The 14,486-nt window shown below is 42.8% G+C and overlaps 1 protein-coding gene across 1 annotated transcript in view; it reads right to left on the bottom strand.

The window, feature by feature from the left end:
• The window catches only part of PDE8B (phosphodiesterase 8B), a 70,984-nt gene extending 56,756 nt beyond the window's left edge, over positions 1-14,228 (bottom strand). The window contains exons 1-2 of the mRNA XM_054986754.1: positions 13,920-14,228; positions 1,119-1,121 (exon numbers count right to left, since the gene is read on the bottom strand). Coding sequence (XP_054842729.1) covers positions 1,119-1,121; positions 13,920-14,228 — 312 coding nt within the window. The remainder of the gene's footprint in view (positions 1-1,118; positions 1,122-13,919) is intronic.
• Between the last annotated feature and the right edge of the window lie 258 nt (positions 14,229-14,486).

The raw sequence follows: 14,486 nt of genomic DNA on the forward strand, positions 1-14,486 counted from the left end.
AGCCTTCCTCAGTTTCACCAAGGAGGTAAGTTTCTCCACTCTTGTTATTTTCCGTAATCTCTTAAGCCACCTTTCTTCAGTCCTAGGACTTCAGTATCTTTCCATAGCTGAGCATATGCGTGCTATTACTGAAAGTTACTGAAAGGTGACTGTGAGACTGTGAAAGGGTGAGAAAGAAACAAATGGGCACCTCTCCATAGTACACAGAAGTGAACATAATAGAGGGCAAACTCTGAAAGTAAACTATCTGATAAAAAAGGAGATAAATGAATATTGTTAATAACACAGGAGGAGGTTTGGGTACACTCATTGGTCAGTTCCATTTACATCCTGTTAAACATTTGATTATCTGGAGTAGCCTTATATGTTAAAAACCTTCCGTGTCTTTGACTGTGGAAATTACTTTAGAGGTACATTGAATTGATATTCAAAATTCCTTCTGCTACATTGGTGATGAATTCTAATTTAGATCTTTAAAAAGCATAAGAGTGTGATGACATCTGTCCCGTCATAGCTTCTGTAACCAAGCTCTCGTCTGTTGTGATCAGAATGAAATTACATGTACATCAAGGGGATCTGGGTTGGATCTCAGAATATCATATTAACTATGGCTTCGATATGAAAAACAATGGATGAAGTTTCACTCATGCAGAACTACTTTTCCACCTCCTTCCTAGAGTAGCTCTTTGCATTTCCCAGAAAGCCAACTGAAAGACTGGAGAGACTCTCTGAAATGTGCAATAATCACAGGGGATGCATCTGGAGAGGGATATTAAAGAAAATGGAGAAATTGTTTGATAAAGAACCGTCTGCTCAAAATACTTTTAAGAATCAAGGGTCCCTATTCATATTTCATCATGCTGTCCTTGAAAAAGGCTTTGAATTCATTAAGACATGTTATGAGCATTAATGATCACCCCAATCAACCCCCCCAGCCTATACATGAATAAGAACAAATAAGAATTAGCTATTAATATTTAAGACAATGTTTTAAAAGCGGGGTGGGGGGTTACATATAGAACTAAATCATAAAATCATCTAAGGATAAAGCATCTGTCTGATCTCATTTAGTTACGGGGGGCATCAAAAAAATCTTGCTAAGTGGAAGAAGTTAAAACTTGCTTGGTTTGTACAAAATTTCACAAATAAAATTATTAGTTCCTCCTCAATTTTGGTTTTGTCATTTTTTGTACTCTCTTTATTAGTTTCTAATAAAATTCTACTGAGTAAAGAGGTTTATATGGGAACTACAGTTGCCAACCTCAAGGTGGGGCCTGGAGATCTCCCACAATTACTTTTGGTCTCCTACAGAGATCAGTCCTGTCTGGAGAAAATGGCTGCTTTGGAGGCTGGCATCAGTGGTATTATATCCCACTGAGATACCTCCCCAAACCCTGTCCTTCCCAAGCTCCACTCTCAAAGCTCCAGGAATTTCCCAACCCAATGTTGGCAACCCTGAGTCTTATTTAAAGAATTTGGATAGACCCCTGAAAGCACTGTTGGATCCAGAGGTAATTTCTTCAGACAGAAGAGATGTCGGTCAATAGAGTGGAAATTTCTTGCCTCTCTCATCCAACTGCAGCCTGAAATGCTCCCCGAAATGCTGTTTCTGAGGAACAGCGTAAGAGGTGAGGTGGAGGTCTGCAGTGGAAGCGAGAAAGTGGCAAAAATCACTTTCCCTTCCATTAGCAGAAATCTATCGCTGGATCCAACTCATCTTCTTCTGCTCATATTTCTTCTCTATGCTGGAGTGAACCTGCATGTATTCTTATTAAAATCTTAAGAACTCTTTTCTAAGAGAGATGCTAACTACTGCATTTTAAATTGCATTTTCTATACTACATACTACAGATTTTTATAAATGATCAGTTGCTGAAGACCTGTGTTGTTTATTTAAAAAATCTTATAACTTATTTTCTGCAAGCAGAAGAAAACATAACCTCAGATAAAACTGCTTCCCAAAACCAGCATAGTATAAATAATAATAATATCTATCTATCTATCTATCTATCTATCTATCTATCTATCTATCTATCTATCTATCTATCTATCTATCTATCTATCTATCTATCTATCTATCTATCTATCTATCTATCTATCTATCTATCTATATATATATATATATATATATATATATATATATATATATATATAAATCCAGTTCATGACATTTTTATTAACACCATTAAAAATGTTTTTTTTCAGATAATTCCCAAAGTAATACTGAAAGGAACAGTCGTCAGCCAAGTAATGAATTTCAAACTGAGGATGGCACATCTGCTGCCAAGGAAAGTGCCTAGAAGAAAGCAATGTGACTTAGGAGAACTGCAGTGATAAATCGTATACAGCAGAATATGCAGTTTGATGGCAGAAAGAAAAAACAGAAGTAAAAGCATTTTGTATGTGTACTTTAGACAAACCTGTTCCTGACCTACGGCCAAAGGAAGCAGACTCCAATTATTTCCAGTGCAGTACTGGTCGGAGTTGGAGGGAGGGGAGGAGCCAACAAGATGATCCATGGCATATCTCTGAGATATGCCAGCAGGCCTCCAAAATGTACCAGCAGAGTGTCCTAGTGGCACTGCATCCCAGCAGGGTGCTGGCACAGCAACAAAGCAGAGCAACACAGGCACAAGATACTGGACTAGCAGGGAACAGAGAAGACCCAGGGACATGGCAGGAGTTCATCTGGGTGGGCCAGGGGCATGATGGGAGTTAGTTGGCTCCCTAAGCCATCACAACCCAGGAACACCCCTGAAACTGGCAGCAAGTTACACCATCAAAACCCACCGCGTAGCACATAGGTGCCCATACAATGGGACAGGCTAAGCACCTTCAAGGCAGTATAGAGGGTACCTGGCAGCTGCCCCATTATGTTCTGTGGATCAGCTGGCCAAGCAATCATGGAACCCCTTTCCTTGCAGGATCAGGACCATACGTAGCAGCACCAGCAGATGGAACAGTTTATTTTATGGTTGTTGTGGGTTTTCCGGGCTGTATTGCCGTGGTCTTGGCATTGTAGTTCCTGACGTTTCACCAGCAGCTGTGGCTGGCATCTTCAGAGGTGTAGCACCAAAAGACAGAGATCTCTCAGTGTCACAGTATGGAAAAGATGTTGGCAGGTCATTTATATCTAGTCAGGAGGGGTGGGGTTGAGCTGAGTCATCCTGTAGGAGTTTCCCAGGGTGTGGAATGCTAATGGAGGGAGGTTTCACTGTATCCTGAGGAGGTTCTTTTGCATGTGGGTTGGTGCTTGATGTGCTAATCTTCTCTGCAGGGCTATTGTCGGGTATAGAGTGTTTTGTTAGCCTGGTGTTTTTCAGAACTGGAAACCATGTTCTGTTCATTCTTAAGGTTTCTTCTTTCCTGTTGAAGTTTTGCTTATGCTTGTGAATTTCAATGGCTTCCCTGTGCAGGAAGCCATTGAATCATCTCAACAACATCCACCTGAACATACAATTCACAATGGAGAAAGAAATCGAGGGAAAACTCCCATTTCTGGATACCTTGGTCATCCGCAAAGCAAACTTTCAGTTAGGTCACAAGGTCTACAGGAAACCAACTCACACTGATCAGTACTTACACAAAAACTCCAATCACCACCCCCGACAGAAAAGAGGCATAATGAAAACATTAGTGGATCGTGCAAGATGGATATGTGAGCCGCACTTTCTCAATAAGGAAATTAATCATCTAAACCACACACTTCAGGCAAATGGCTACTCCAGAAATGAAATCCGAAGGGCAATCAAACCCAGGATGAATCAAACAACCAAGGAAAAACAGTCTCCTACAGGAAAAGTGTTTTTGCCATATATCAAAGGAATTACTGATCAGATGGGAAAGCTTACGAAAAAGCATAACCTTCAAGCAGTATTCAGACCCACCCGAAAAATACAACAGATGCTATGATCAGCAAAAGACAGTAGAGACCCCCTCACCTCTGCAGGAGTATACCGTATACCCTGCAGCTGTGGACAAGTTTACATTGGGACCGCAAAGCGTAGCATCCAGACAAGAATAAAAGAACATGAAAGACACTGCAGACTTGGACAACCTGAAAAATCAGCAGTGGCTGAACATAGCCTAACTCAAAGAGGGCACAGTATCTTATTCCAGGACACCAAAATACTGGACAACATTTCCAACTACTTTGTCAGACTGCACAGGGAAGCCATTGAAATTCACAAGCATAAGCAAAACTTCAACAGGAAAGAAGAAACCTTAAGAATGAACAGAGCATGGTTTCCAGTTCAGAAAAACACCAGGCTAACAAAACACTCTATACCCGACAATAGCCCTGCAGAGAAGATTAGCACATCAAGCACCAATCCATATGCAAAAGAACCTCCTCAGGATACAGTGAAGCCTCCCTCCATTAGCATTCCACACCCTGGGAAACTCTTACAGGATGACTCAGCTCAACCCCACCCCTCCTGAGTAGATATAAATGACCTGCCAACATCTTTTCCACACTGTGACACTGAGAGATCTCTGTCTTTTGGTGCTACACCTCTAAAGATGCCAGCCACAGCTGCTGGTGAAACGTCAGGAACTACAATGCCAAGACCACGGCAATACAGCCCGGAAAACCCACAACAACCATCGTTCTCCAGCCGTGAAAGCCTTCGACAATACATCAGTTTATTTTATATTTATTTATTTCTAATTTCTATTCCGCCCTCCCCACAGGTGGGCTCAGGGCGGATAACAACATATTAAAAAACAATAAAAATTCATCTACATTAAAACATCATTAAAACAGCCGTGTATTTCTATTCATACACATTTAAAACAGGATGGTGGACAGCCTTGCAGCAGTTGCAGAGCACTTCCTCATAAGATCAGAGAGTGTCTTTAGAATGGCTGAAGCATGCTTCTCTGGGGATTCCCCGACAAATGGGGGTGAAACTACAGACCCGGCTGGGGTCTCATACCAGGCCCCCAACACATTCTGCTTGCTCCTGTGTTTAGGGTGGATGGTTGGAGGGTTTGTGTGGCTGCTCTATCATGGAGAGCAGGATTGGGATGCAGTCTCTGGGTTCCATACTCCCCCCAGCACTGGTGGCAACTGATAAGCCATGTAGCTGGGACGTGCAGGCGCAGGGGATCCAGGATAGATGCAAGGGAGCTGCTGCTATGGGTCTAGCAAAAGGGTTGTGGAGTGGCGTCCCTGCCAAAATGATGGATCTCCAGTGTGGCCCATTGGCTGGGCTGCCTTGCCCCCTTTTGACGTTTGTGGGGGCAAAATTCCTTCTCTGAGGGTTTTGCCCATCTCTCTGCCAGTTTCAGGGGTGTTACTGGGTTGTGATGCCTTACACTGTACAGCAGCAACAGTCAAGCATCCCAGTTTCTACCAAGTTAAACGGCCATGTCCATTTAAAAAAATTGTTTTGAATCGACTTTCAAGAGCCTCTGGCAGCATCTCCTTCCATCCACAGGGAGGTGACTTGCCATGGCCTAAAGTGAGAATGGAAAAGAGTAGTGGCAAAATAAACCGGGAGGCATGGCTTTGGAGAGGGACCATGACTCAATGGTAAAAATCATGGCTTTGCATGCAGAAAATACTAAGTTTAATCCTTGGAATTTCTAATGTAAAAGAATCATAGGCACAAAAGACAAACATAGAAAAGAAATATTGAAAAACTGCACAGAAGCATGGCAAAGTAAACCACTGCATGGTTAATACATAAAGAATACTAAGGATGGATTTATATTAGCCATACAAGAACAGGCATTACGAACTAACTGTATGAAAGCAAAAAAAAAAATGGTAAAGAGTACAAATGACAGCAAGTGTAAAATGTAACACAGTGGATGAAACAGTTGACCATCTCATCAATGAGTGCAGTAAGATTGCACCAATTATAAAAACTATCATAATAAAGTAGCTGCAATGCTGCACTGGAATTTTTGCAAAAGGTATGAGCTACCACCCACAAAATATTGGTGGGAACTTGAGCTTGAGAAAGTTGTTGAAAATGAGAGAATTAAGATCTTGTGGGATTTCAAAATCCAAACAGATCAGAAGTTACAACTTAATACTCCAGATATTATTGTGGTTGAAAGTAAGAAGATCAAACTGATTGATGTGGCAATCTCAGGTGACAATCAAAATGGAGAAAAAGAGACTGAAATGATAACAAAGTATCAAGATCTAAAATTTGTTCAGTGCCTCTGGGAGAAATATACAATTGTTATTCCAGTACAAACAGGAGTGCTAGGTGCAACTGTAAAATGACTAACTAAGTATCTAGGCAATATCAGCATAGACAGGATAACAATTGGCCAGTTTTAAACAACTACACTACTTGGAACATGCCACATACTACAGTAACACTTCACTGATTCCTAAATGCTTGTGTACCGTGATAACATCACATAATACATAATGCTAACAACAACAACATTCAATTCAATTTATATACCACCCTTCAGGACAACTTAACGCCCACTCAGAGCGGTTTACAAAGTGTGTTATTATTATCCTCACAACAATTACCCTGTGAGGTTGGTGGAGCTGAGAGAGCTCTGACAGAGCTGTGACTGACCCAAGCTGGCTACAAGTGGAGGAGTGGGGAATCAAACCTGGTTCTCCAGATAGGAGTCTCGCTGCTCTTAACAATGACAACAAACTGGTTCTAATAACAATAATTACAACAATAATAATGTGCTGTCAAGTTGCAACTAGTTCATGTCATCCCCAAGACTGTGGGGTTTTCAAGGCAGGAGATGAGCAGAGGTGGCTTGCCATCGCTTTCTTCTGCATAGCAACCCGAGTCTTCCTTGATGGGAGTGGTCTCCCATCCAAGTACTAATTGTGACTGACTCTGCTTAGCCCCCAAGCTCCGGCAAGATTGGGCTAATCACAGCTATTCAGACCACTCATTTTTGTAAATGAATTACTCCTGCATGAGCCCAATTTGGAGGCATGCTCCAGCCAAAATTAAACTTTTTGATTTCAAGGGGGAGATGAGCATGTGCTGAAATCTTTCTCTTTCATAACAAAGGAAAAGCTTTTATTATAACAGATCAAAAGGACAATCCTAAGGCCATCTTGCAATTGCTAAGAATGGCATCTAGGTTCCTATGCTGGTGTAAGTGATATTGAGATATTTCCATGTTGTGCCACTGTAATAGCACACTAGAATGAATAGCAGCTGGCAGTGATAATTAACCTCATGAATTCAGTGGTGGAATGGCTAGATGGGAAGATGCTAAACAAAATTAATGGAGCAGCCAATCAGCATCAGCATCTCATCCCCAGTGATTGGGTATGACAGTGCAAAATCTCAGCTGTCCAGAGGTATCTGGTAGGGTGTGAACAGGATATTTCAGGCATGCTAAGTCCATGCTGCAACTTTCTGTAATCTTTCTTGCTTTAGTATATTTGGCTGGTTTTGGAACTGGGGCCAAAGGGTTTCAGATATGCCAAGGTGTATCTTTTTCCTCTATGCCTAACTGGGTGTGTATATTTTAAAAATGCTTTGCAGTAAATGTTGTGTGAATTCTAAGCCTGTCTTTTTCTTTTTGCTACTTATTGGCTTGTTGCTGTCCCAAAGGTGAGGTCTGCCTCATTCTCAGCTTTCCCTGTAATGACATTTCAATCTCTCACTACTGTTTCCCACATTAGTGCTTTTCTCCAGTGAGATACTGGGGAGATTACAGGAATTTCAGGGCTTTTTTTCTGGGGAAAGAAGTGGTGGAACTCAGTGGGTTGCCCTCGAAGAAAATGGTCACATGGCTGGTGGCCCCACCCCCTGATCTCCAGACAGAGGGGAGTTTAGACTGCCCTCTGCGCTGCAGTATGGAAGGCAATCTAAACTCCCCTCTGTCTGAAGATCGGGGGCAGGGCCACCAGCCATGTGACCATTTTCAAGAGGTTCCGGAACTCCGTTCCACTGCGTTCCTGCTGAAAAAAAGCCCTGCTTCTAAGAATGTGTAGCTGCGTGTTCTCTTTTTGCTTTTTCTAATAACTGTATGCCTCTTGCCTGGCAAAACCCTGCTTCTTAAGGCATTATTCCCAATCCCCCAGGACCTGAATCCCCGTGAAGAGCTCTCTCATGCATCTGTGATTGCAGGAGCTGGTGAGTGGCTCCTTGGGTTGAGCAGGAAAGAGGACTCCCTTAGTAGAGAAGTTTATGGGATACCCCTTCCCACATCTTCCTCCAGCCACATTCCCCTTACCCCAGCTGACATTTTGCTTCTCAGGATTGAGGCTGGGCTAGCAGGACATGATGTGTATGTGTACCCTGCATATAATTTGAAGCCAACTTAATGGCATATCCTCTGTTCCAGGTGGGAGGCTACCCTTTCATTTGTTCTTCCTCTCTACTTGCCCTTTTTGGAGGGCCCCCAAAGTATTAGCATGCGTATATTTAAACCTCAAGGCAATGTGTTTATTAAGAAATAAATCTCATAGTATTCAGTGTACTTAGGATTGCAACTCTGCTATCTGGTAGGTCAGATTCATAATCCATTTTTAAAAAATTCTTCCAAGCCTGTGCATATGGCCCAATGCTCCTGAGAACTGTAGAGGCAAGGGTCTCGTCTCTTCTTTGCCAGGGTCTAAATGAAAACCCCCCAAGGAATAGCAGCTAGAGTGGGGTAGATTTGATGTGAAAGGGAAGAGTTAGATCCCTAAAACTATACTTCTCATATTTTTATTTATTCAAGGACAATATTGAAACTCTGCAACTGCTGCTCTGCTAAAAATTCTTTAAGATGTCTGCAAAAGAAAGTGCTGTTTCATAAAAATGAAAAATTGCAGATGAGCTCCATGTCTTTAATGACAGACTACTGAGTACTTCTTTGTTTTAAACAAGGATAAAGCAGTTTGCCTGATATGTCTTGAACCTGTCTCAGTATTAAAGGAGTACAATGTTAAAAGGCACTTTGAATTCTGGCACAACAGCTGCTTAATATATCAAGGAGAGGTGCAAGTGAACAAGATAAATTCTCTTTAAAAAATCAATGTTTTTGCAGCAAAATAGTTTTAGAAAGCATGTTGAGGAGAACCTGTCTACTGCAAGGGCCAGCTATCATGTTGCTAAATGTATTGCTGAGAGTGGTAGGCCATTCACTGATGGTGAATTTGTTTAAAAGTGCATGGTTAAAATAATGGAGGAAATGTGTCCTAATAAGGTTAGTTGTGTTATTTGCATCAACAATCACCAGGCATGTTAAAGAACTAGGAGAAGAGCTGCATATGTCACTGACTGTCAAATCAAAAACTTTTGATTTTTTTCCCCCTTTGTCACTAGATGAGAGAAACGACATTATAGACACGACTCAACTGCTAATATTTATCAAGGGGATAGATTCCAACTTCAGAATTACAGAAGAGTTGTGTGCCCTGCAAAGTTTGAAAGGCACTACAGCTGCAGAAAACGTACTCTTGACGGTGTGTGAATTAGTAAAAATTTTGGTCTGAATTGGGTAAATTGAAAAGCATTACAACTGATGGTGCAAGAAATATGGTGGGAAGTAAAAGTGGTGTAGTTGCAAGAATCAACAAAGAGATATTGAAATTAAATGGTACGCTTCCCATGCGATTTTATCCACCAACAAGCCTTGTGTAGTAAGATTCTTCAGTGGGAAACTGTGATGTGTATTTGTTGTATTCAACATTAATTACATCAGGCATTATGGTCTTACTCATCATCAGTTTCAAAATTTTCTCTCAGCGATAGATGCAGAATATGGAGATATACCGTACCGTGAACAAGTCAGGTGGCTTAGCACCCGTGAACTCATCAAATGTTTTTTTAGTCTTTGTCATGAAGTTGATGTTTCTCTCAAAGAGAAAGGGAAAGGTCAAGAAGTACTTTCTGACCCTGGATGGATTTTTGATTTGGCTTTCTTAACTGGTATCACAGAGCATCTGAACACTTTGAATCTAAGGTTTCAGGGAAAAGGAAAGCTTTGTATGTGACGTATTCTGAACTGCAAACATCTGAAGCAAAGCTAAACATTTTTGTGTAGCAAGTTAGTGAAAGTAACTTTTCACACTTCTCATGCTGCAATGAATTAAAATTTGAGAAGGATGGGAATTTACAATTCAATGTTGAAGGACATGTCAACGTACTGAACCTATTGCAGATGGAACTCTGGAACAGATTCACTGATTGCCATAAGCACGGAAAGGAAATAAGAATGTTTCAGAATCCATTTGAAATAGTACCAGAAGATGCAAGTATCTGTTTTCAGATGGAACTATTTGATTTGCAAGCCAGAGATCATCTCAGAGAAACTTACAAAGAAAATAGTCTGTTAGATTTCTATTGTGGTCTGCCTGATAAATTTATTAACCTGAAGAAATTTGCTGCAGGCATGTTCATAGTCTTTGGCACCACAAACATCTGTGAAAAAACTTTTTCCAAGATGAAAGTATAGGTCAAGACTCACAGATGAACATTTACATGATATTTTAAAGGTGTCTGTCACAAACCTTGACTTTGACATTAATGTCTTACACTGACTAGGTAAGCATGTGTAGCTAGATAAAAGGATTCAACAGTAAAATATTGTTCCACAATGGATTGCATTTAAGTTAACATTTCTTCATTGACCTCTGAATGTTTACTGTTGAGCTAAACAGGTAGGTTAATAATTCTATTACATTTTGATTTAAGATGTGGTCCTTTTTAGGCACTGGACACTCTAATGCAGCCCTCACATACCAAAAGGTTGAGGACGCCTGCCTTAGATCATAATATATAATAACAACAACATTTGATTTATATACCACCCTTCAGGACAACTTAATGCCCACTCAGAGCGGTTTACAAAGTATGTTATTAATATCCCCACAACAAAACACCCTGTGAGGTAGGTGAGGCTGAGAGAGCTCTGTGACTAGCCCAAGGTCACCCAGCTGGCTTCACGTGGAGGAGTGGGGAATCAAACCTGGCTATCCAGATTAGAGTCCCGCGCTCTTAACCACTACACCAAACTGGCTCTCATGGAACACATATAACATGGTACACTTTCAGATTACTTCCAGCTTTATTGCTGCAAGAGAATTTTTTCCTCATAAGAAGACTGTGTTATTTTTATTAAAGTTACATAACTGGTGCATAGATTCAAAATGAAGATAATCAGCAATACTTAACTATTTATGGAAATCCCACACACAAAGAGATTGCTAAATCAGGAAACATTATCCCAAAGCAAAATGGTGAACATAAATAACATGTTTTGGGGAAAGCCCCTTTGGTTAAAATCCTAAGAAGCATATGACTAGTATATGAACATGCCCACATCTTAAGATTGTTGGATGTTGCCCTTCTCTGCAAGCCTGTCTTAAGTGTAGTGTAGTGGGAATATGGGAGAGGGCCTTCTCAGTTGTGGACCCCCAGGCTTTAGAATTCTCTCCCTCCAGAAGCACTTTTAGCCCTATCACTATTAGCGTTCCAGAGGCTGATAAAGGCAATTCATTTCCTATGGGCCTTTGATTATAATTGGATAGTTTTATTGCTGGGCTTGTTTGATTGTGTTGTGTTTTTCTGCTTTTTCTCTTTTTACTATCATTTGTTATTGTGCTTATTATTTTTGAAAGTTTTTTGGTTTCTTTTTTTTGATCTGCTTTGTGTTGCTGTTGTCTACTGACTGTTAAGTTCTTAGTTTCACAGTTTTTAGGCGGCCCTTTTGTGTTTGTCTGTTTTTATTTTGTACTTGTTATATTTAAAATTTTAGTGATTCATTGATTACATAGAATGTCATGATATAAATGATTTTTTAAAAAAATAGTAGAGCCACTTTTACTGTTAATTTCTAGAATTGTCTGATTCAGCAGACTTACATTTTATTTCGGTTTGACTATAAAAGAAGGGGTTGTAAATATAGTTGAACAGAAACAATAATCCACTATAATGTATCTATGCTGACTCATGCTCATAATCCTATGTGAAACATAGGGTTGTATCAGTCAAACTATTTTTCTGGGCAATGATTTTCCTGTGCCATTGTGGCATAGTGGCTACAGTATTGGACTTAGATAAGGAACACCTTATGTACTATGACATGAAACTCACTCTTGAGCAAGTCGCATCCCTCAACCTAACACAGGGCTGGGATGAGGATAAAAGAAAGAAGGAGAAGCTCTGTATGCCACCCTCAGAAGGAAAGACAGGATAAAAATTAATACAAGCACTTAGTAAAATTAAGAAGTAATGAATAGCTGTGAATTTACTGGTAGCGTTCTTAAAGGAGCCAGAGGTCATCACTGTTGTGAGCCTGAGTCAAAGAAGAACAATCAGTCTGATGCAATTTCCAATAGCCTCTGCATAGAATGGGTGAGTGGAGGGTGGTATTTTCCTAAGCTATTCCTGCATCTTCTCATTTCTTTTCAGGGACATACTAAATTTCTTTTCTTTTCAGGGACATTAGAGCCTTCCCTTAATTCTTGCCACAGTGAGCTCTTCCTGTCATTTACTCGGAATATTAAAAAGCTAGAAGTGGGTAATATAAACACACACACACACACACAATTTCATTTATACTCTGCCTTTCTCCCCAATGCCAAAGTCCAAAGCAGCTTGCATCATTCTTCTTTCCAGTATTTTAACCCCCTAACAATCCTGTAAGGTAGGTTAGGCTGAGTGTGTGTGACTGGCTCACGTAAACTTAGCAACATTCCATGGCAGAAGAGGGATTCAAATCTGGGTCCCCCCAGATCCTACATTCTAACCACTATACCACACTGGTTCTCACAGTAGACGCTATGCTATCAACCTTCATCCAAGAACGTGATTAAATTCGTTCATGCTTTTGTCCTTTTGGAATGCAACTTTACAAAAACCAATCTTTCTCTCACCGTGACTTGGAAGCCTATATTCAAGTAAACGTATGCACATCTAAAGCATATTCTCATGAGTAAAAGATGTTATATAGTGAAGCCTTCAGGACATTCCGAAGTTGACCCTGAGCTGTCTCATATAGACAGGATTGGCAGCAAACTGAGCTGCTGCTGCTTGCAAATGTACGTGAGTATGGTGACCGATGTGCATGTACCAGAGCCTGGCCAGAGTAGGCGGACCTGAAGCAGGAATGAGTCACTGGCGCCATGGCAACAGTTCCTTTCAGCTGCATCCCATGTGCATCTGCAGCAGCATCTCTGTTCAGTACTGGCCACCGCTTTTCCAACTGGAGGCTCTCTCCCCCCCCCCTTCCCTTCTGTCGAGCACAGAGAGCTTTGCCAACCAAAACAGCCCCATATGGGAGACAAAACACACAGAGGGCTACTGGGCTGCCTTCTCCTTGGTCTCTCATCCCTTGCTGCTGCTCATCTCCTGGGAGCCAGAGGAAGAGGCAGCAGCAGAAACTCCCCTCCACCACCAAGCCGTTTCCACACTCTCTCCCTTCCCTCTCCACCTTAAGACTCAAAGGCTACCTTGGTAAAAAGGATCTGTAACAGAGCTGCCACAGTGGGACCCTTAAGAGAAAATACTGGGGCAGGATGGGGGTGGGTGGGGAGTGGTTACCTTGATGGGAATGCCTTGACCCAAATGGGTAAGGTGCTGGGGGGTGTCCTACTGGGCTCCTTCAGAGATCCATTGAATGGGTGGCTTCTTCAAAGGATTAATCGTGACCCAGAAGATTAAGTTATTGATCGATTAATAGTCCGCCTTTCTCACTGAGACGCAAGGCAGATTACATAGTGCAAGTGAATACAACAGAATCAACAGCAAGGACATTCACTGCGCAAAATACAGCATGATGGAAAGGCACTCCCCGCTGGGACCAAAGGGAAAGCCCCCAGGGCCCCAGCCAGCCAAGGGGTCTCCAGAGGTGAAGAAAGGCTCCTTCTTCTCTGACCCCTCCCGCCCCGCAGCCTGAAACTTCCACCTCCGCCGTCCAGGGGCCACCCTGCCTTGGCTCGCCTTCCCGCCGGAGCAGGCTGCGCGGCGTCCCTTTACCTTCACGCTGGTCTGGCTGGTCTGGGTCTCCGCCTCGACGCCGCAGCAGTGGCGCCCCCTGGTCCTGCCTTCTCGGCCGGCGGGCTCCCTACGCGGGTGTGCTGGGCAGGCGAGCTGCGGCTGGCGGCTCTGGTAGGCGAGCACCGAAGGGATGGTGTCGGCCGCGTCGGTCTTGACGAAGAGGCCGTGCAAGGTGGCGGCGGTGCCCTGCGAGAGGGTGGTGGTCTGGTGGGGGGAGTTGGACTCGTCCGAGTCCCGGCAGTAAATCACGCCGCTCTGCGAGACGTGGATGCTGGGAGCGCAGCCCATCCCTCCGCCGCGCCGCCACCGCCTCCCCTTGCGCCCAGCAAACCCGCCAGCGCTGCCCTTGCGACCCGAGGACGGACGCCGAAGCGGCCGAGGGCCCCCTCCCTGCACCAGGCTAGAGGGCCGCCCTCGAACCTGTGCGGCTGCCGCGGAGCAGCGCCTCGCCCTTAGCCAGCGGCAACCCCACGCGCTCCCCGCAGCGCCTGCCTGCTGCCGCGACTGGAGCCCCTGGCCGCCTCCTGCCGGGCGGGGAGCCTGAGC

The sequence above is a fragment of the Eublepharis macularius genome, chromosome 8 (assembly GCF_028583425.1).
Source record: "Eublepharis macularius isolate TG4126 chromosome 8, MPM_Emac_v1.0, whole genome shotgun sequence".
NCBI lineage: Eukaryota > Metazoa > Chordata > Lepidosauria > Squamata > Eublepharidae > Eublepharis > Eublepharis macularius.